Consider the following 21,625-nt stretch of genomic DNA (forward strand, 5'->3'; position numbering starts at 1 on the left):
AAAAGATAAATGTTTAGAAACTAAAAATTGTGGCCCACAGGGCAAAAGATTTGCTGGCCCTAGATAAACATTTTGAAAACCCTCAGGGGAAATGCATTTTTCATGAGAAGCCAATCATAAATATCATTTTCTGATAATTAAATTAGATGCGTGGGAAATTCTGTAGATATATTTTAACTTGATTTCAACAAAGTATTTTAGTTCCTTGAGGGTACAGAATGGGTCTTACTTGATTCTAGACTCCTAGTATTTACCACAGTCCCTGGAAGTTATCACAGTCCTAGTATTTACCATAGTACATTCTCAAAACATAGATTTATTGATTTGAATGCATGTGACGGTTGGAAAGAAACGGGGAAAATATTGCTGGGGACATACCTAGGTGGGTTGATAGCTTATAAAATAATCACATATAAATAATTTCCATTGATAAACTGCCAGCATGGATAAGACACCAAAATTATCATACCCAGCCCTAAAAAATTAATTAATAAATCTAAAAAATAGTGAACAGAAATATGAAAATTAACAAAATACTTTCCTAAGTATTTAATCCAAACTATCAGTATTTTGAAAACAATGAGAAAGACTACACATCAAAACAATAATGGTTTTAATTAAACAACAGAAAAATTAAAATATATAGAATAAGAACTGAACTTAGAGAAAGAACAAAATGGCCTTAAGGAAAGTATTACAAAAGAAATATTAAAATTAATAGGTTATAAACAAACAAAAAAAGCCCAGTCATAAGGTGATTTGAATTTAACTAGAATTTATTGTCACTGTTTAAATCAAATTTAAATGTTTTTATTTACTAAAGTTGCCTCATTTACAGCTAAACCAAAATGTAATCTAACATGAATGAAATATTGACAAAAACTGGTTACTATGCTAACATATATATTCCTCAAATTGATTAATGTTTAATAAGAACCACTGTCATTTGATTATGTTACTGTTCACCAGGCACTGGTTATAAGCTTTGCATCCATTATTTACCGAATCCTAATGACAGCCATAGTAGGTATCTATCCTTGTCTCCATTTTTCAAATGATGAAACTTAGGTTTAGGAAGCAAACAACTTGTCTTGTCCAGGGTCAATACTCAATCCTGAGCAATCTAATTCTGGACTTTACACTCTCAACCTATTTGCTATGCTACCTTAGGCCCTTATTTTCTCAAGTAACCCTACCATTACTGAATTTAACATAGGCAAACTTCACAAAAATTGCATTAATAACCTCTACATATTAAGTGCACAGTGTTAAGTTCATAATAAGAATCCAATAAATTACAGAGAAAGCTAAGTTTCAGGACTCAAACCCATCTACAATCTGACAAGTTATCAGAGAGTTCAGCAACATGTTTACATCTTTGGTGTTGAAATATACAAGAGCATTTTAACTACTACTAAATAAGTCAGCAATCAGCAACAGAAGAAAAGTATTCAAATCCTGCTACTTCTATCTTGTAGTTGCCAAGTAACTCTTCATTAACATAAATCTTTCAGGTGACACTTTCTGGAAAATGATACACTTTATAAACACTACTTTATAATCAAGAATATGTACCTGATGTTTCTGAAATTCTTGGTTCAGTTTCATCCAATTGTAGAAGCTCATCAAGAGCTAATTTTGCTGCATTGGATCTAGACTCCTTTTTATTTTGTCCCAGTCCAGTCTTGTATTGAATACCATCCACCACAGCACAAAAAGCAAAATATGGTCCCATAACATTACCTTGAAAAATAACTCAGAATGAATGCTGTAATACTTCACAGTATGATCTTGCAAAAGATGTCTGTTACATAGAAAAACATCCCAGTACAACTGTAGAAAACTATCTCAGCCTACCAGTTATTCTGCAGAGCCAATACAGGTTAAAAGTAAAGCGGAGTGGGCCCCTGAACTAGTTCTGAGGAATCCTTCAAGCAGCCAGTTTGGCTCCAGATTCAGCATGAACAATAGGGCCAGCTTAGAGTACACGTCACACACAGAGTGACAGTGCCTTGTATAATTCCTGGCAATGGTAAGCATCCCAATATCTATCTAATGACCAATGAGAGGGAAGATGTGGAGCCTCTGGCAACATGTCTCTTCTTTCGAACTTCAATACCAATGAAGTTGAACAACTCCTACACTCCGAGTGCCCTGATACTCTTATAAGCTCCGGAACAGAAGGAATCCCTTTGAAGAAATCTTATGTTTCTATCAGGGAGTCACAATAAGCAATCCAACCCATCACAGCCTTACGGTGTGTGTGGGGGATTTACAAGGAAAACCAAACCGTAAATAATAATAAGAAAAGATATGCTAAAGAACTGAACTGTCCAGTCACCCAAAATTCCCGGAAAAATTACCTTTACACAGTTACATTTACCTAGTTTTCATATTTGCCTGATGAAAAATGAAATGGAACCATCTTCTAAATTTACAAGCCAAAGATTTTTCTGGTTCAAGTTTTACTTGGTATTCAGACTATAGGAGGCCTTTAAGAAACTTAAGTCTCCACTCTGGTTACAAATGGCTACATACAGTGTCACTCCACATAAGCCTCATTATTATTGTATTATCTTGTCTTCTTACATATTCCATTAACTTTTGGGTTTTTCTTTAAGATGTACATCAAGAATTTAGAAGCAACTCCAGACTGCATCAGGGTAAACTGTTTTCCTCCTAACATCTATGACCTCAGTTTCCCAAATTCCTTCCTTCATGATCACCTGGGTTCCAATCCAAATTCAGTAAACCTGAGCCTATTTTATATTTTTAACAAGTGGCCCAGATGATTCTTATTTGTGAGATATTATGTGTCAAATTTGTTAATAAGTACTCTGTGTCAGAGTGCTGAGGCTTTAAGCTTCATCCTGTTTCTACCCCAGGTTCTCAAACTTGATCATCATCTAAATCCATACTAAAGAGCTTGTTAAAAAATATTGACACTCTGGTTTTTCTACCAAATCTACTGAATTAGATTATTCAGCTAGTACTATGCACATAAAATGAACACCATTAACAATCACTGGATTGTGTTTTTGAGTTTTTGCTTTGTTCAATGAAGAGTTGCCCTGATAAGTTTTCTTCATACTGTGACCAATAGTTTACATTTTCCAAGGGCAGTCTGAGAAGAATGGCAGAAAGCTAATTACACAGAAATTCAGTCCATAGTATTGATCATATGAAGTTATCCAACCTACAGTGATAGAACCTAGGAAAACTTCACTTCATTATTAAGACCCTATTTTTGTCACCTGTTAATTTTCCTAATCACTAGTCATAAGGTTAAGAAATCAGAAACTTCTTTCCATCTTTTACTAATCTGTACTCCTGTAGCCTTCCACAGGCCCAATGTGCTAACAGATTCTTCTGGCAGGGGACAGTTTAAGAGAGAATGGAGAAATTTAGTCAAAGACAAGTCTGCAGACAGAGAATCAATCAGGTAACTGCTATTTTCCCTTATACTTTATAAAAATTAGGTTCTGAAATATAAATTTCAGAAGCCAAATTTGACTATAATTTTCATTAGGCATCATCATCACAGAATACCCATAAAATCATCAGAGTCCAAATATTCAACATCCCTACAGAAGTATATTTATGCTATAAGAAGTACTTACAATTGAAAATAATCTACAAGGCTGATGAGATTTAAACTAACCATACACAAAAAATTAAAATTTAGTATTTTAGAACTTTTGTATGAGTAAATTTAGAGGCTCAAAAGGCTAAAGAAGTATGAACATAAAAATTTCTGAAGTACCCTTGTGAAGACATACTAGCAATTATCTAACCCCGACATTAGGCAAATAAATAAGATAATCAAATTTTGTACCACTTATATACTGTTTTCAATAGGAAAATATTTTCTAGTACTGGAACAACCAGATACAACTTCACACTTGCCTGTTGTTACTGTTTCCTTAAGGTCAAACTGAACCCGCTGCATTTGCGCAAACTGGTGCAAGGCTGATACCGGATTTATCTCTCCATGCTTGTATTTCATTATAAATTCCTTAGGTATTTTTTTTGGAGGAAGGAGAGGATTTGAAATAGGTGAAAGACCTTTGGAGAGCAATGGTTCTGGAAAATTACCTAAAAATAAATGTTTACGCTTGTCAACTTGGTTAAATTAAAAAGAATAATAAGACAAGCAAAAGCACCAAACCCTTTCCTAAAATGGAAGGTGTTCCAGACACATTTAGTCACATGTGTTTTTCATTAACAATGAGTTTCTACTACTAAAGAAGTGTAACCTGTTACTGTATATATCTTTTAGAGTACTATTTTGCAAAGTACTATCATTGTCATATAATTAAGTGATATCAAAGAATCCTAGAATTTCAGCGATGTCAAGGTCTTCAGAGGCTCCCTAAGCCAGTTTTATCCATGATGTCATTAAGGCCTAAAATGTATTAAGACAGATTTGGGACTAGAACCTAGTTTCTGCTTCCCATTCACTATTTCATATTACCTTTCACGTTGAATTCAATCAAATTTTTAGTGTGTCTGTCCCTGCTTTACACTTACCACTCTACTGAGTGAAATGTGGAATAGAAACCAGTATAAATCCAGTCCTCTCTCCTGAAGGGGATGACACAGCCTCACCTCAAAAAGGCAAGACACACTGGAAGTGGTTGTACAGCCAAGTGGTAAAGAACAATTAAGTCAGTAGCCAAGGGAAGGACTTCTACTGTGCTGGGAGTCAAATCCAAGTTTCAGTCGGGACATGGCCACAGGTAAATGGATATATATCCAGGAAACATTTAAACCGGGGGCTCAACAAAACTAACTGGCCATCTCAGAATCTTAAAGAACGTTGGCGTTAGTACAAATGTAAAAGAGTTTGTACCCGTCACTTGAGTAACCCTGGATGTCATGTTCGACAGGCTGTAACTTTCCGAGGAACATCCTGTGGGTGTGGTTACCGTCTGGGCTGATGGCTGAACTGCCAAGTTCTTTTTCAGCATCTGGGCAAAGCTAGGGACCCGAGAACCCTGAAACCAGTCATCGTGGCCAGACATTTTCTCACCTACAAATTGTAAGAAAGTTGGCAGAAGACAAAAAAAAAAAAAGTATTACGTAAACTAAAAATACTCTGAAATAAAAACCAACCACATTCCCATAAGCGGCCTTTACACACACATGACAAGCGCTAAACCTCTAACTGATGTCACGGCTGCTCTGTGCCTACAGTTTTACGGGTGACAAAACTCTCTCTCCTAAATCCCTCCCCCAAAGCACTACTACAAAGAGGAAAGAAGGGACGAGGTGGTCCGTGGTGAAAAGCCCTTCCTCGGGTGTCAGGAAAAACAACAACAACAAAAAGAATACATTTGAGACCCGCAGCGGCCCGCCCGTTGGCGGCCTCCCGAGTCCCAGCCCAACACCCACTCACCAAAATTGTCCTTCTTGCCCTGCTGGCCAGACCCTGCCGGCAGGCAGCTCTGACGGAGCCGCAGGCCGGGTGCTCGCCGGCCGGCTGCCGCCGACGCCGTGGCTTCTTCCTCCCTGCCTCAACCTCTCACTTCAAACCGCTTGGCCTGACAACCACACGGCCAGGGCTGCGTCTTTCTAATGGCTGCCTCACGGCGTCCCTGCAGGCCAGGGACTGACGCCCCCGCGCTCCGCCTCAACCAGTCACCAACCGTCTCCTAGGCTCAAGCTACCGCCCCCCGCGCCTGCGCCTACGCGTGCCCGCCGCGCTCCACGGCTTGCGTCGCCAAGCGTCGGGACGCCGCAGAACGTCGCGCACGTTTAAGGCCGCGGCTTGTGTTCCCAGCTTTCCGAGGGTGGGTATCCAGGCCTCTTGGCCGCCTTGACTGCTGGAGCACGCCGGTAACGTTGAGCAGTTCGGCCCCTTCGCTCCCCTGCCCGACGCCCTCTACGCACACACCTGTCCCCTACCCACTCCATCCTGACGGAGCACTGGAATGGGGTCTCCTTATCTAGGGTCCTTGGAGGCAGCCCTAGGGCTACCTGTGTGTGTGTGTGTGTGTGGGTAGTTTCAAGGAAAGCCTTCGCTTTGTCCCCAGTTATACTCTGAGAAGGTCCCTGTGGACAGGGTTTGGCCTCACGGTGTCTTTATTGTTTACAGGAAAAAAAAACACCCTGGATTCTTGCAGAAGCTTCACATGGGGCCAAGCCAGGAACAGTCCTGAAAACAGGTATGGCAAACCCAGTGTGCCTGTCCTCAGTTCTTGGCTCTTATGAAAATTGAAGGAGGCTCTGATAGAGGTGTTGCTGAGAGACCGCTGAAAATATTTTAACTAGTATTTTACTAAACAAGATTTGGCATGTAACTCATGGAATTGAGTGAGATTGTTATAACAAAATTTAAATGACCCTCTACTTCTTTACGTGGGAAAGGCTTCTCAAGGGTTAAATCACTTTTAAAAAAATAGAAAAAATAACAGAATTGATGGTGTGCTACCTCATTATAGCAAGAAGTAATATCCGTCCACAAATACATGGGTTAATTGGGAGAAAAAACAACATCATTTCTCTCATTAAGTAGTGCATTTTCAATAAAAGCAGCATATTCTTTAGTGGTTATCAGAATGTGCTGATTATGACGTTTTGATCAAGTGCTCGTTGATAACTGTAATGATAACTCAGTCTAGTTTTTTTTTCCTTTAATATTTAGAAACTTTTGCTTACAGGAGATTAAGAAGTTCAAATGTTGCCAAGAAGTGTGGTAAGGATGGTGAATAAAACTTCTAAGTACAAAATTATATAATTAGGATCAGTTTGAGTAGGGACACGGAATGGAAATAGAAGCTAAAGAAGTAAAAGGAATGGTTAAAAATTACTCTTAAAGATAAAGCATATGTATATAATGTTTTATTTTGTAATAATTTTAGATTTACAGAACACTTGTAAAGATAGAGTTCCTCTATACTCTTCCATCCAGTTTCCCCTAGTGTTAACATCTTACATAGCATAGTACATTTATCAAAACTAAGCAATTCACATTGGTACAAAACTACTAACTGTACTATATACTTTATTCGGATTTCACCAGGTTTTTAATTAATGTCCAGATTCAACCCAGGATACCCCAATGCACTTAGCAGTCATGTCTCTTTCGTCTTCTGTGGTTTAAATGGTAGTTTCTCAGTCTTTCCTTGTTTTTTATGACTTTGATCCTTTTGAAGAGTACCAGTTGGATATTCTGTAGAATGGCCCTCAATTTACATTTGCCTAATGTTTTCTCATGCTTAAACAAGAGTTAAGGATATTTGGTAAGACTACTATGGAGGTGAAGTGCGCATCTTGTGGCATATCAAGGAGTACATGATATCAGCAACTATTAGTGGTGATGTTAACCTTGATGACTTGTTAAGGTTGTGTCTGTCAGGTTTCTCCACTCTGAAGTTACTATTTTCCCTTTTCTGTACTCTGTTAGAAGGAAGTCCAGCATACACACAAGGGGAGGGAAATAGAGATACATCTCCTGGAGAGAAGAGTATCACAGTTTATAGACATATGTTAAAACCACCATGTTAATAAATATTTTGAGGGAGATAATTTGAGGCTATGTAAATATCCTGTTTCACCCTGGAGTTTGACTAATTTTCATTTTGCCTGAAGCAGTTATTACTGTGGTATTCTTATTTTTTTAAATAAGTTTTCTCAGTTAAATTTCTTCTTTTTTATTAAAATATAATTGACACATAACATTGTATTAGTTTCAGTTGTAAAACATGTGATTTAGGGCTTCCCTGGTGACACAGTGGTTAAGAATCCGCCTGCCAATGCAGGGGACACGGGTTCAAGCCCTGGTCCAGGAAGATCCCACATGCCATGGAGCAACTAAGCCCGTGTGCCACAACTACTGAGCCTGCTCTCTAGAGCCCGTGTGCCAGAACTCCTGAGCCTGCAAGCCACAACTACTGAAGCCTGTGCGCCTAGAACCTGTGCTCAGCAACGAGAAGCCACCGCAATGAGAAGCCTGTGCACTGCAATGAAGGCCCAACACAGCCAAAAATAAATAAATTTATTTAAAAAAAAACATGATTTAGTGTATGTATATATTGCAGGTTGATCACCACAACAAGTGTAGTTAACATCACCACATACAGTTATAAATATTTTGTTTGTGATAAGAACTTTTAAGATCTACTATCTTAGCAAATATTGTGCATAACATCCCCAGGACTTATAACTGGAAGTTTGTACCTTTGACATCCCCACCCGTTGCCTCTGGCAACCACCCATCTGTACTCTGAATCTATGACTTCATTTTTTTTTTGTGGTACGCGGGCCTCTCACTGTTGTGGCCTCTCCTGTTGCGGGGCACAGGCTCCGGACGCACAGGCTTAGCGGCCATGGCTCACGGGCCTAGCTGCTCCACGGAATGTGAGATCTTCCCGGACCGAGGCACGAACCTGTGTCCCCTGCATCGGCAGGCGGACTCTCAACCACTGCGCCACCAGGGAAGCCCTATGACTTCATTTTTAAAAAATTTGATATGTAAGTGAGATCATACAGTATCTGTATTTCTCTGTCTTATTTCCCTTAGCATAATGCCCTCAAGGTCGATCCATGTTGTTGCAAATGGCAAGATTTCCTTCTTTCTATGGGTGAATAATATTCAGTTGTGTGTATATATACATATATGTGTGTGTGTGTATATATATATATATATATACATATCTATCTCATCTTTATCCATTTCACCATTGATGGACAGTTAGGTTGTTACATATCTTGGCTATTGTAAATAATGCTGCAGTGAACGTGGGAGTGCAGATATCTTTTCCAGTTACTTTTTTCATTTCCTTAAGATAAATACCCAGTGGTGGAAATGCTGGATCATATGGTAGTTCTATGTTTAATTTTTTGTGGAACCTCTATACTGTTTTCCATTACCAGTGAAGGAATTTACATTCCCACTAACAGTGTATGGGAGTTCCCTTTTTCTCCACATCCTCACCTGGTATTTCTTTCTTTCTTTCTTTCTTTTTTTTATTGGGGTATTGTTGTCTTACAATGTTGTGTTAGTTTCTACTGTACAGTGAAGTGGAGTTCCCTGTGCTATACAGCAGGTTCTCATTAGTTATCTATTCTCTATATATTAGTGTATATATGTTAATCCCAATCTCCCAATTCATCCAACCCCCCCATCCCCCCTTGGTGTCCATACGTTTGTTCTCTATATCTATTCACCTGTTATTTCTTGTCTTTTAAATAATAGCTGTTATCAGATGTGAAGTAGTATCTCATTGTGGTTTTGATTTGTATTTCCTTGATGATTAGTGATGTTGAGCATTTTTTCATGTACCTGTTGGCCATCTGTATACATTCTTTGGGGAAAATGTGTATTCAAATCTTCTTCCCATTTTAAAAATCAGATTGTATGGGGTTTTTATATTGAGTTTTATGATCTCTTTATATATTTTGATATTAACCCCTTATCAGATATACTATTTGCAATTTTTTCCCCTTTCCATAGGTTGCTTTTTCGTTTTGTTAATGGTTTCCTTTCCTGTGCAGAAACTTTTTAGTTGAATATAGTCTCACTTGTTTATTTTTGCTTTTGTTGCCTTTGCTTTTGGTGTCAAATTCAAAAAATCATTGCCAAGACCAAAGTCAAGGAGCTCACCACCTATGTTTTCTACTAGGAGTTTTATGGTTTCCAGTCTTATGTTCAAGTCTTTAATCCTTTTTGAGTTTATTTTTGTGAATGGTGTGAGATAGTGGTCTAGCTTTATTTTTTTGCATGTGGCTATCCAGTTTTATTGGAGAGACTAACCATTGTATATTCTTGGCTTTTTTATCATAAATTAATTGACCATATATGCGTGGGTTTATTTGTGGGCTCTCTGCTCTATTCTATTGGTCTGTGTGTCTGTTTTGTGCCAGTACCATACTGTTTTGACTACTGTAGTTTATTGTGTAGTTTGAAATCAAGAAGCATGATGCCTCTGACTTTGTTCTTTCTCAAGATTGCTTTGGGTATTTGGGATCTTTTGTTGTTCCATACAAATTTTAGTATTGTTTGTCTATTTCTTTGAAAAAAATGCCATTGGAAATTTGAGAGGGATTGCACTGAATCTGTAGATTGCTTTGGGTAGTATGGACATATAAACAATATTAATTTTTCCAATCCATGAGAATGGAATGTTTTTCCATTTATTTGTGTCATCTTCAGTTTCTTTTGTCAGCATCTTATAGTTTTCACCATACAGGTTTTTCAGCTTCTTGGATAATTTCTTCCTAGGTATTTTATTCTTTTTTGATGCAATTGTAAATGGGATTGTTTTCTTAATTTCCCTTTCTGATAGTTCTTTTTTTTAAAATTTATTTTATATTTATTTTTGGCTGTGTTGTGACTTTGTTGCTGCACACAGGCTTTTCTCTAGTTGTGGCGAGCAGGGGCTACTCTTCGTTGCAGTGTGCGGGCTTCTCATTGTGGTGACTTCTCTTGTTGTGGAGCGTGGGCTCTAGGCATGTGGGCTTCAGTAGTTGCAGAACACAGGCTCAGTAGTTGTGGCTCGTGGGCTCTAGAGCACAGGCTCAGTAGTTGTGACGCATGGGCTTAGTTGCTCTGCGGCATGTGGGATCTTCCCAGACCAGGGCTTGAACCCATGTCCCCTGCTTTGGCAGGCAGATTCTTAACCACTGTGCCATCAGGGAAGCCCCAATCGTTCTTTATTAGTGTATATAAATGCACCAGATTTTTGTATGCTGATTTTGTATCCTGCAACTTTACTGAATTTGTAAATTAGGTCTAAGTCTTTAGGGTTTTCTATTTGTAATATGTCATTTGCAAATAGAGATAGTTTTAATTCTTTCATTCCAATTTGGATGCCTTTCATTTATTTTTCTTGCCTCTAGCTAGGACCTCCAATACTATGTTTAATAAAAGTGGTAAGAGTGGGCATCCTTGTCTTGTTCTTCATCTTAGAGGAAAACCTTTGAGCTTTTCACCGTTGAGTATCATGTTACCTGTGGGCTTGTCATAAATGGCTTTCATTATCTTGAGGTATGTTCCCTCTATACCCAATTTGTTGAGAGTTTTTATCATAAGTGGATGTTGAATTCTGCATATATTGAGACAATTATATTTATTCTTCTTTTTGTTAACTTGATATATCACGTTGATTGATTTGCAGGTGTTGAACCATCCTTGCATCCCTGTAATAAATCCTACCTGATCATGGTGCATGATCCTTCTTTTAATGTATTGTTGAATTCAGTTTGCTAATATTTTGTAGATGGTTTTTACTTCTGTGCTGATCAGGAATATTGACCTATTATTTTCTTTTCTTGTGCTGTCCTTGTCTGGTTTTGGTGTCAGGGTAGTGCTGGCTTCATAAAATGAGTTTTGGGATATTCCTTCCTCTTGCATTTTTGGCAAGAGATTGAGAAGGATTGGTATTAATTCTTTTTAAATGTTTGGTAGAATTCCCCAGTGAAGGTGTCTGGTCCTGGACTTTTGTCTGTTGGGAGGTTTTTGATTATTGATTCAGGCTCCTTACTAGTAATTGGTCTGTTCATATTTTCTACTTCTTCCTGATTCAGTCTTGGTAGGTTGTGTGTTTCTAGGAATTTATTTCTCCTAGGTTGTTCAATTTGTTGGTGTATAATTGTTCATAGTAGTATCTTAGGATCATTTGTATTTCTGTAGTATCAGTTGTAATGTATCTTCTTTCATTTATGATTTTATTTATTTGAGCCTTCTCTTTTTTTCTTGTTGACTCTAGCTAAAGGTTTTTCGATTTTGTTTATCTTTTCAGAGAGCCAGCTCTTAGTTTCACTGATCCTTTCTATTGTCTTTTTTCCTCTTCCAGTTTTATTGAGATATAGTTGACATCCAGCACTGTATGAATTTAAGGTGTACAGCATAATGATTTGACTTCTATACATCATGAAATGATTATCACTATAGGTTTAGTGAACATCCATCATCTCATATAGATATGAAATTAAAGAAAGGAAAAAAATGTTTTCCTGTGATGAGAACTCAGAATTTACTCTCTTAACAACTTTCATACATAACATACAGCAGTGTTAATTATATTTATCATGTTGTACTTTACCTCCCCAGTACTTATTTATCTTATAACTGGAGGTTTCTACCTTTTGACTGCCTTCGTCCAATTGCTCCTCCTCCTAATCCCTGCTTCTGGTTACTATGAGTCTGGTCTCCTTTTCTATGAGTTTATTTGTTTTTGAAGTATAATTGACCAACAACATTGTGTTAGTTCCTGTTACAAAACATAGTGATTTGATCTTTCTACACAGTTCAAAATAATCACCACAGTAAATATAGTTACGATCTGTTACCATAAAAAGATACTACAGAGTTACAGACTGTATTCCCCACACTATACATTTCATACCTGTGACTCATTTATTTTACAACTGGAAGGTTGTACCTCTTAATCTCCCTCATTTATTTCTTTCCACCCCCTCCAGCCCCTCTCCCATCTGGCAACCACCTGTTTGTTCTCTATATCTGTAACTAGGTTGAGCTGCATTCCACAGGCCTGCAAGTTTTGTATTGCCTAGCCTCAAGACTGAAGAAAAAGCCCATAGACAGCGATATCGGTGGTTTATTGGATAGAGGATCTTACACATCTGAAGCAAGGAGTTCCTGGAGCAGCACTCCACCGTGTATGGCAGACAGCAGGCAGGTCACAGCAGCTGTCGTTGCTGCTAGGGGAAGAGGGAGGTTACTAGTTGTAGGTGGAATTGACATCAGGTTGGCTTATTGGTTACCAGGGAAACCAGCAAAGGGGCATGTCCCTCATAACCCCTTTGATAAACTAGGAGGGCGGAGCCTTTCTGATCTAAAAATTATAACAATCACTATCTGATGCTGGGGGCAACCATGTAGGCAGTTACTGATTAGGCTCTATGAATGAGAGAGAAGGTTAGTCATTAGAGTAGCATGTAGATAAAGTATGTACTGGTTGGGCAAGGGATATACAGAGAGCAAGAGAATCTCCATCTTGAGTGGCCTGATGGTATATTCTGTTTCTGTTTTGTTATGTTTATTCATTTGTGTTTTTTTATATTTTACATATAAGTGAAATAATACTTTCTTTCTCTACATGACTTATTTCGCCTAGCATAATACCTTCTTGGTCCATTCATGTTGTCGTGTCAGGCAAGTTTTCATTCTTTTTTTCTGGCTGAGTAATATTCCTCTGTGTGTGTGTATGTATATATACATATATGTGTATGTATAGGTACCACATCTTTGTCCATTCATCTTTGGTGGGTACTTAGGTGGCTTCCATATCTTAGCTATTGTAAATAATGCTGCTATTAACATATATTTTTTCTAATTAATGTTTTTGTTTTCTTTGGATAAATACCCAAGAGTGGAATTGCTGGATCATATGGTAGTTCTATTTTTAATTTTTTAAGGAATCTCTATACTGTTTTCATAGTGACTGCACCAATTTACATTCCCACCAACAGTGTATGAAGGTTCCCTTTTCCACATCCTTGCCAGTATTTGTTATTTGTTGCCTTTTTCACGATAGTCATTCTGACAAGTGTGAGGTGGTATCTCATTGTGGTTTTGATTTGCATTTCTTTGATGATTAGTGATGTTGAGCAGCTTTTCAATTGCCTTTTGGCCATCTGTATGTCTTCTTTGGAAAAATGTCCGTTCAGATCCTCTGTCCATTTTTAATAGGGTTGTTTTATTGATCTTGCATTGTATGAGTTCTTTTATATTTTGGATCTTAACCCCTTATCAAATGTGTCATTTGCAAATATCTTTCTGCCATTCAGTAGGTGGCCTCTCATTTTGTTGATAGTTTCCTTTGCTCTGCAAAAGTTTTTTAGTTTGATGTAGTCCCGTTTGTTTATTATTGCTTTCGTCCCCTTGCTTGAGGAGACATATCCAAAAGAATATTACTAAGGCTGATGTCAAAGAGCTTACTGGGTGTGTTTACTTTTAGAAGTTTTATGGTATCTAATCTTATATTTAAGTATTTAATCCATTTTGAATTTATTTTTGTGCATAGTGTGAGAGAGTAGTCCAGTTTGATTATTTGGCATGTAGCTGTCTAATTTTCCCAAGACCATTTGTTGAAAAAGCTGTCTTTTCCCCACTGTATATTCTTGTCTCCTTTGTGGTTGATTAATTGCCCATATAAGTGTGGGTTTATTTCTGGGTTCTCTAGTCTGTTCCATTGATCTATGTGTCTCTTTATGTGCCAATACCAGACTGTTTTAATGACTGTATCTTTGTAGTATAATTTGAAATCAGGGAGCATGATACCTCCAGCTTTGTTCTTCTTAAGATTTTTCTTTGACTATTCAGGGTTTTTTTGTGTTTCCATACAAATTTTAGAATTATTTGTTCTAGTTCTGTGAAAAATGCCATTGATATCTCAAACTCTTGTGGTTGTCTAAGTAGTCTACTTTGTTCTTAGTGCCTCTCTGTAGTTGAGCATGTGCCAAAATCTTTCATTGTCCCAAAGGAGAGGACTTCAATCATTACCTAGATGCAGACTGATTGGAAGCTGGACTCTCAGGGATCAGCTTTTAAAGTATGAAGACTTTCGGGGGAAGACTCAGCAGTAGGCTTTTCTGTTTCATGGGAAGACTCAGCAATGGGCTTTGCAGTTTGCTCCCTCTGCGTTGAGTTCTGGGGTGACAGCTAATTAAGAACTTTTCTTTGTTTGCCTCCATCCCATTTAACCCACAAACCCAACCCTACTAGCCACCAGAGCCAGGCTATCAAGAGCTGTGTCCTCTGGGTGGCAGCTACAAAAGCTGTGGTACCAGGCATGTGCACAAGCTCCTTTCTCAGAGAGACACTGGTGACCTGACTTGGGGCAGAGGGAAAACATGACGATGGCACCCACCAGCCTCTCTGGTCTTTGGAGAGGTTTTCAATGGTCCCTTATATACTTGTTTTAGTTGAAGCCTGCCCCTCAGGCCACGGGTAGGAAGATAAATTAATAAGCTTCTTTCATAGAAAGACTGGGCATGTCAGTCTGCTGCTTCTCCACCATGCCCTAGGGGAATAGCCAGTTAAGAACTCTGTTTTTTACAGTGCTATGGGACTTACGAATATAAGCCTTTCTGTCCACCAGAGCCAGCAGTCAAGGGGTGACTCTTGGGTGATATGCACAAAAACTAGGGCACCAGATACGTGCACTAACTCCTTTCTGGGAGATACCATGACCTGGAGTTATGCAGAGGGAGAGCACAGGGCTTCCCTGGTGGCGCAGTGGTTGAGAGTCTGCCTACCGATGCAGGGGACACGGGTTCATGCCCCGGTCTGGGAAGATCCCACATGCCGCGGAGCGGCTGGGCCCATGAGCCATGGCCGCTGAGCCTGCGCGTCTGGAGCCTGTGCTCTGCAATGGGAGAGGCCATAGCAGTGAGAGGCCCGCGTACCGAAAAAAAAAAAAAAAAAAAAAAAGAGGGAGAGCACAAAGGTGGCCTCTGTTATCTTTGGAGAATATTTCAGTAGGGGCCGAATGTGTGGTACATTAGATGCCTGCCCCTTAGACCAAAGCTTTAAGATAAGCAAATAGACCTCTTTTACAGATAAAAGACTGGGTGTTTCAGTCAGCTTCCTCACCGCTTGGCCCAGGATGTCCTCAGAACTGTTTCTCAGTTCACTATAGCCTTCTGTGTTTTGTGGATGCCAGTCCTGTGTTGCTAGATGTTTTGGGGGCTCATCTCTCAGGTGCAGGTCTTAAAAGTTGCCAGGTGTGGGGTTCAGACCCTTTGTTCCTCAGGGAGAAGCTTGGAGTTGTGAGTTTCCTACTGATTGTGGGTCACCACACTAGGGGTGGGGTTTTCAGCAAGATCGTGTCTCAGCCTCTCCTGCCTGTTCCGATGTGGGGTTTTTTGGTCGCCCATTGCGTAGGAGTTTTTCAGCTAGTTTTGTGGTTTCTTTCAGAGGAAATTGTTTTATATGTAGCTGTATATTCGGTGTGTCTGTGGGAGGAGGTGAGTTCGGGATCTTACTACTTCACCATCTTGAACCATAACTTCTACTGTGGTGTTCTAATGGTGATTTTCTCTTTCTTTCATTCCTCTTATATTTATTATTTGGAATTCTTTTTAAGAAACGTTTGTCCCCTTCCCTTACATACCAGTGTGGAGTCACTGATATTTATTTTATTATTTGGGTATAATCCATTACTGTCATTATTTTGTCGTTCAGATTATTCCAACATTGGGAGCTCTTTCATTGTTGCCTCCTGTGCCCTTTTGACATGTTCCCATTTTAAAGAAAGTATTTCCTTACTTTCTGGAACTATAAGATGTGCTTGTATTTTCCACGCCCTACACGTATTCCAGGAAGCCCTGGTTATTTTTACTGGATAATGATAATGAGAAACTAAGATCTTGGAGCTAGTTGTACTTGTTGCTTTAGAAGTGTCATTGCTTCTATGCTTGCACAGAAAACAGAACTAGTAAATATATTTATGTATGCTAACTCATATATGCAGACACATTTGTATTTTGGTATCTGTACATAATGATGAGTTTATACCTTTGTCTGTAATCCAACACCACAACATTCATTCTAGCCTTCCCCCTCGCCTGTGTGCCTCTTCTTACTCTGACAATGAGAAATGTGGCTGTGTCTACAGTTTATCTGTTGAGCACGTAAAGTAGTAGCAGATTTGTTAACCAGTATCACTATGAGAAACATATTTACCAACTAAAGCACAGTGCTTAGTTCTTTTTTTATTCTTTAGTCTTACATTATCTGGTCAGAACACTGTTTTCCAGAGTTACTTAGGTCAGTTGTTTTTCCATCCCCTTCAGTGAGATCATGTCATGGTTTTATAACACAGTTATATTCATTTGTCACAGTCTGCACTTCATCCTGGCATCCCTCTTGGTCTTTTAAACTTGCATACAGTTAAGCTTACTTTCGTCAAGTACAGTTCTGTGGGTCTTGACAGATACATGGGGTCATATATTGACCATCTCAGTTCCATGCAGAACGGTTCCATTACCCTAACATTTCCATATGTGACCCACCCCTGTTCCTTCCCTTTACTCTTGGAAATCACTGGTCTGTTTTCAGTATAGCTTTTTTTTTCCTTTTCTATAGTGTCATACAAATAGTATCATACAATATGTAGCCTTTTAGATCTGGCTTCTTTCATTTAGAAAAACACATTTAAGATTCAGCCAAGTTGTTAGGTGAATAAATAGCTTATTCATTTTTGTTGCAGAGTAGTATTCCATTGTATGCATATAACACTGTTTATCTGTTCACCTGTTGAAGGACATTTTGGTTGTTACCACTTTTTGGTAATTATGAATACAACTACTTATCCTAAGTAGGATTGCTGGGTTATACAGTAAGTGTCCTAGTCTGTTTGGGCTGCTATAACAAAAATACCATAGACTGGGTGGCTTAAATAGCAAATATTTCTCATAGTTCTGGAGGGTTGCAAGTCCAGATTGCTGGCAGATTCCGTGTCTGATGAAAGATGCCGCTTCCTGGTTCATAGAAGGCCATCTTCTTGCTGTGTCCTCACATGGCAGAAGGGACAAGAGAGCAATCTGGAGTCCCTTTATAAGGGCACTAATCCCATTCATAAGGGCTCATGATCTAATCACCACTCAGAGGTCCCACCTCCACTTCCCGTCACATTGGGAATTAGCTGTCAAGATATGAATTTTAGGGAGGCCCCAACATTTGGTCCATAGCAGTAAACGTATACTTAAATTTAGAAAAAACTGCCAGAATTTTCCAGAGTGACTATAACATTTTTGCAATCCCACCAACAATAAATAATTCCTATTGCTGTGCACTCTTACCAGCATTTGGTATTGTTAGTTTTTTTAACTATTATTTTAGCCATTATAGTAAGTATGTAGTGGTATCTAATTGTCGTTTTAATATGCACTTCCCTAATGACTAATGATGTTGAGTATCTTTTCATATATCTTTGCCATTCTTTAGTTAAGTGTCTGTTCAAGTCTTTTGCCCATTTTCTAATTGGAAATTTTCTTATTAAGTTTGAAGGGTATTTGTATATTCTTTATACAGATCCTTCATTGGATATGTGGTTTGCAGGTATGTTCTCGCAGTTAGTGGCTTGAGTATTTATTCCCTTAACAGTGTCTTTGTAGATCAGAAGTTTTTAATTTTGATCAAGTCCAATTTACAGGCATACCTTGGAGATATAGTATGTTCAGTTCCAGACCACTGAGATAAAGTGAGTATCACAGTAAAGCGAGTTAACACGAATTTTTTTGTTTCCCAGTGCATATGAAAGATATGTTTACACTATACCGAAGCCTATTAAGTGTGAAATAGCGTTATGTCTAAAAAAACAATGCACATACCTTAATTTAAAAATACTTAACTGGTGAAAAATTCTAACCAGCATCTGATAATACAGGCTTGCCAAACATTCAATTTGTAAAAAAAAAAAAAAAAAAAAAAATGCAGTATCTGCGAAGCACAGTACAGCAAAGCTCAGTAAAATGAGGTATGCCTATGTCAATGTTTTCTTTTATGGATCATGCTGTTGATATTGTCTCTAAAAACTCATTGCCAAACCCCAAGGTCACACATTTCCTCTATGTTTACTTCTAGACAGTTTTATAATTTTAACTTAGGTATATGATATATTTTTCCACTTGGAGTTAATGTTTTGTATAAGGTATTAGGATTATGTTGAGCTTCTTTTTTTTTTTTTTATGCCTATGGACATCCAGTTATTCCAACACCATTTGAGAAAACTATTTTTTTTCTATTGAGTTTCTTTTGCACCTTTGTCAAAAAACAATTTGGCATATTTATGTGAAGGCTACTTTTTCTTAAAACACTGGTTAGAACTTCCAGTATGGTATTGTATATCATAGCAGTGAAACATTGCTTTGTTCTGGATTTTAAAGGGAAAGAATTCATTCTCTCACCATTAACTATGCTGTTAGCTATAGGTTTTTCACAGATGTCCTTTATTAAGCTTAGGAAATTCTCTTCTGTTCCTAATTTGATGAAGATTTTTTTTTTTATTGTTAATGGATGTTGAATTTTCTTGAATGCTTTTTTGTATCTTTTGAGATCTTTTTCTTTTTTTTCTGTTCAGGAAGCATTTTATTGTTGCTCCAAGTTTAAGAATTTTCACTGACAGAAAATCAACTTTTAGAAACTCTCCCACATTGCTCTGCTCAGCTTCTGAATCTTGGGATTTGCAGACATTCAACATATTTCTCTCCAGTAGGGACAATCATTTCACCCATGATTGATGGATCAGTCTTAACTTCCAATTTCAATACTTGGCCTTTACTTAGGAAGCTCTTCAGGACCGTTTTTAATTCAGTAAGAGTGGCTTCATCTAAAGAAGTTGCAGTGGTAACTCTGCAAGGTGCTTCTCCATGGTGGACACTCATTGTAGAAAAGGCAGAAATAACTCCAGCGATATTGTTCAGCAAGCAAATTGAGCAGGTTGGACATGAGGGGAGAAAACCTCTCTTTTGTTGTCATGTCATTTAAGCTTTTCACTTTAATGGAACGCTTTGCATAGGGATTCATAATAGAAGCAGCCGTTTTGGGTTCCTTCAAGATTTGTGCTATTCCTTTTCTACTTGCTTCAGTTTATCCTGTTTAAATGCAGCAGAATAAAGAGCATGTCAGAAAACGCTTTTGCGTACCTCGTGCAGTCAGATCTCATGTTTTTCAAACTTTACTAATGAAAAACCCGAGAGGCAGATAAATTCGTTAGCTTTCCCGACATCACAACAGCAGGTGAGGGTGAGCCAAGGGCTCTCCCTCCTGTACCACAGCCTCCACGGTGCCCTGGGGTCCTTTGTACATCTCACAAGCGCCGTCACTGTGCTGACTGCCAGGGAGTGCAAGATGGTGAGAACAGTCGCTGCTCTTGGAGACACAAAGAGCAAGCTGGGAGGACAGATTTGTGGGCAAATAACTGTGGCAGTGTGATAAGTGTCTGCTGAAGTATGGACAAGGAGTCCGAAGGGAAGATTCCTTGACTGCCTGGAGGTATTGGGGGAGGCATCCAGGAGGACATGCCCTGTGAGCTGACCTTGGAAGGGTGGGGCTGGATCGTGACCAAAGCACAGCCGTGAGTGGATGTTAGGCTGGGGGAAAGTGATGAAGAGGGGTGTTGTCTCATTCCTCTCATGGTCTTCAGGAAGTATCTTGTCCCTGCCATGGTAGCATTTACTAATTGTTAAGCGAGGGGCTGCAGAGTTCTTGCCTACATTGATTTCCTCATTCTCCCCTGCTCCCTGCTTTTTAAATTGCAAAAGCACTATAGGCTAATGGTAAAAATCGCAAGCGATGCAAAAAACAAAAAAAGCAGTAAAAAAAAAAAAAAAAAGGGAAAGGTCTGTCTTATTCCTTCCTTAATCTCCTTACTTGAGACAGTCGCTATGAATATGCAGTTTGGTGGGTATTCTTCCAGTATTTTTCTATAGATATGCAGACATGCAAACTATATAGTTTGTTTTGCAGCAGTGAAGTTATATATATTGCTCTGCAGTTGCCTTTGTGGTAGTATGTGGGCAAATTGCCATTGTTTTTTTTAACAGCTGTAAGTTGTGTCCAGTGTTTTTGCAAGTACAAATACCTAACGTTGCAATAAATATTCTCATACATATAAAAAAAAACAAAAACATACCATATATCTGAACAGGTGGCCTCATCAGAAGCTTGGCAAATGGCCTGACCACAGATGTGCTGAAGCATCACACCTGCAGGGAGAGCCCAGACACTGCTGGGGTGGCCATCTTCTTCTGGGTGGCTGTAGGTCAGAGATCTTTCTTTTAAAATTTAGTTTGTTAATACAGTAAATTACATTGATTGATTTTCAAAGGTTGAACCATCCTTGAATTTCTGGGGTGAACTTCACTTGTGTGTTATGTATTATCCTTTCGATATATTGCTGTGTTCAATTAGCTACTATTTTGTTGAGGATTTTTGCATCTGTGTTCACAAGGAATATTGGGCTATAAGTGTTTCTTTCTTGTAATGTCGTTGGTTTTAACATTAGGATAATTTGGCCTCATAGAATCAGTTGGGAAGTATTCAGTATTCTACTTTCTGACAAAGATTAGGTAGAATTAGTATTATTTCTTCTTTGAATGTTGTATTTTACAGTAAATTTTTCAGAATTTTTTCAGTAAAACCATCTGGGGCAGGAGTTTTCTTTTTTTTCGGGGCAGGGAGAAGGTTTTAACTTACAAATTCAATTTCTTTAATCAATATAGAAATATTTATGTTATCTATTTCTTAGGTGAGTTTTGGTATTTTGCACCTTTTAAGGGATTAGCATATTACATCTAAGTTTTGTGTAATTGTGCCAAATACATGGCCATATAATTTTTTATTATCTTAATGTCTGTGAGATAAGTAGTGATATCCCCTCTTTTATTCCTAATATTGGTAACTTATGTCTTCTTCAGCCAGACTAGAGGTTGATCAATTTTATTGATGTTTTCAAAGAAGCAGATTTTGGCTTTATTGATTTTTTCCTGTTATTTTTCTGTTTAAATTTTATTTATCTCTGCTCTCATCTTTATTATGCCCTTCCTTCTTCTTGCTTTGGATTTGTTATTCTTGCTCTCTGATTTCTTTATTCAAGCATAGTTTACTGATCTCAGGTCTTCTTTTCTAATATGAATGTTTAATTCTATAAAT

At 38.3% G+C, this 21,625-nt stretch overlaps 1 protein-coding gene and 1 pseudogene across 2 annotated transcripts in view; both read right to left on the reverse strand.

The window, feature by feature from the left end:
- ADAD1 (adenosine deaminase domain containing 1) overlaps positions 1-4,985 on the reverse strand; it is a gene marked incomplete at its 3' end in the record, with an annotated part of 44,978 nt that extends 39,993 nt beyond the window's left edge. Inside the window, exons 1-3 of the mRNA XM_082838127.1 lie at positions 4,853-4,985; positions 3,901-4,095; positions 1,576-1,743 (exon numbers count right to left, since the gene is read on the reverse strand). Coding sequence (XP_082694253.1) covers positions 1,576-1,743; positions 3,901-4,095; positions 4,853-4,970 — 481 coding nt within the window. The 5' untranslated portion in view covers positions 4,971-4,985. The remainder of the gene's footprint in view (positions 1-1,575; positions 1,744-3,900; positions 4,096-4,852) is intronic.
- A 13,283-nt stretch (positions 4,986-18,268) lies between these two features.
- LOC309960636 (ATP synthase subunit O, mitochondrial-like) lies at positions 18,269-20,715 on the reverse strand (annotated as a pseudogene). Its single transcript has 2 exons — positions 20,607-20,715; positions 18,269-19,617 (listed from the first exon to the last, which is right to left on the reverse strand). The product of its transcript is annotated as an ATP synthase subunit O, mitochondrial-like (transcript).
- Between the last annotated feature and the right edge of the window lie 910 nt (positions 20,716-21,625).

The sequence above is a fragment of the Leucopleurus acutus genome (assembly GCF_964270905.1).
Source record: "Leucopleurus acutus genome assembly, chromosome: 4".
In the NCBI taxonomy this organism is placed as follows: domain Eukaryota; kingdom Metazoa; phylum Chordata; class Mammalia; order Artiodactyla; family Delphinidae; genus Leucopleurus; species Leucopleurus acutus.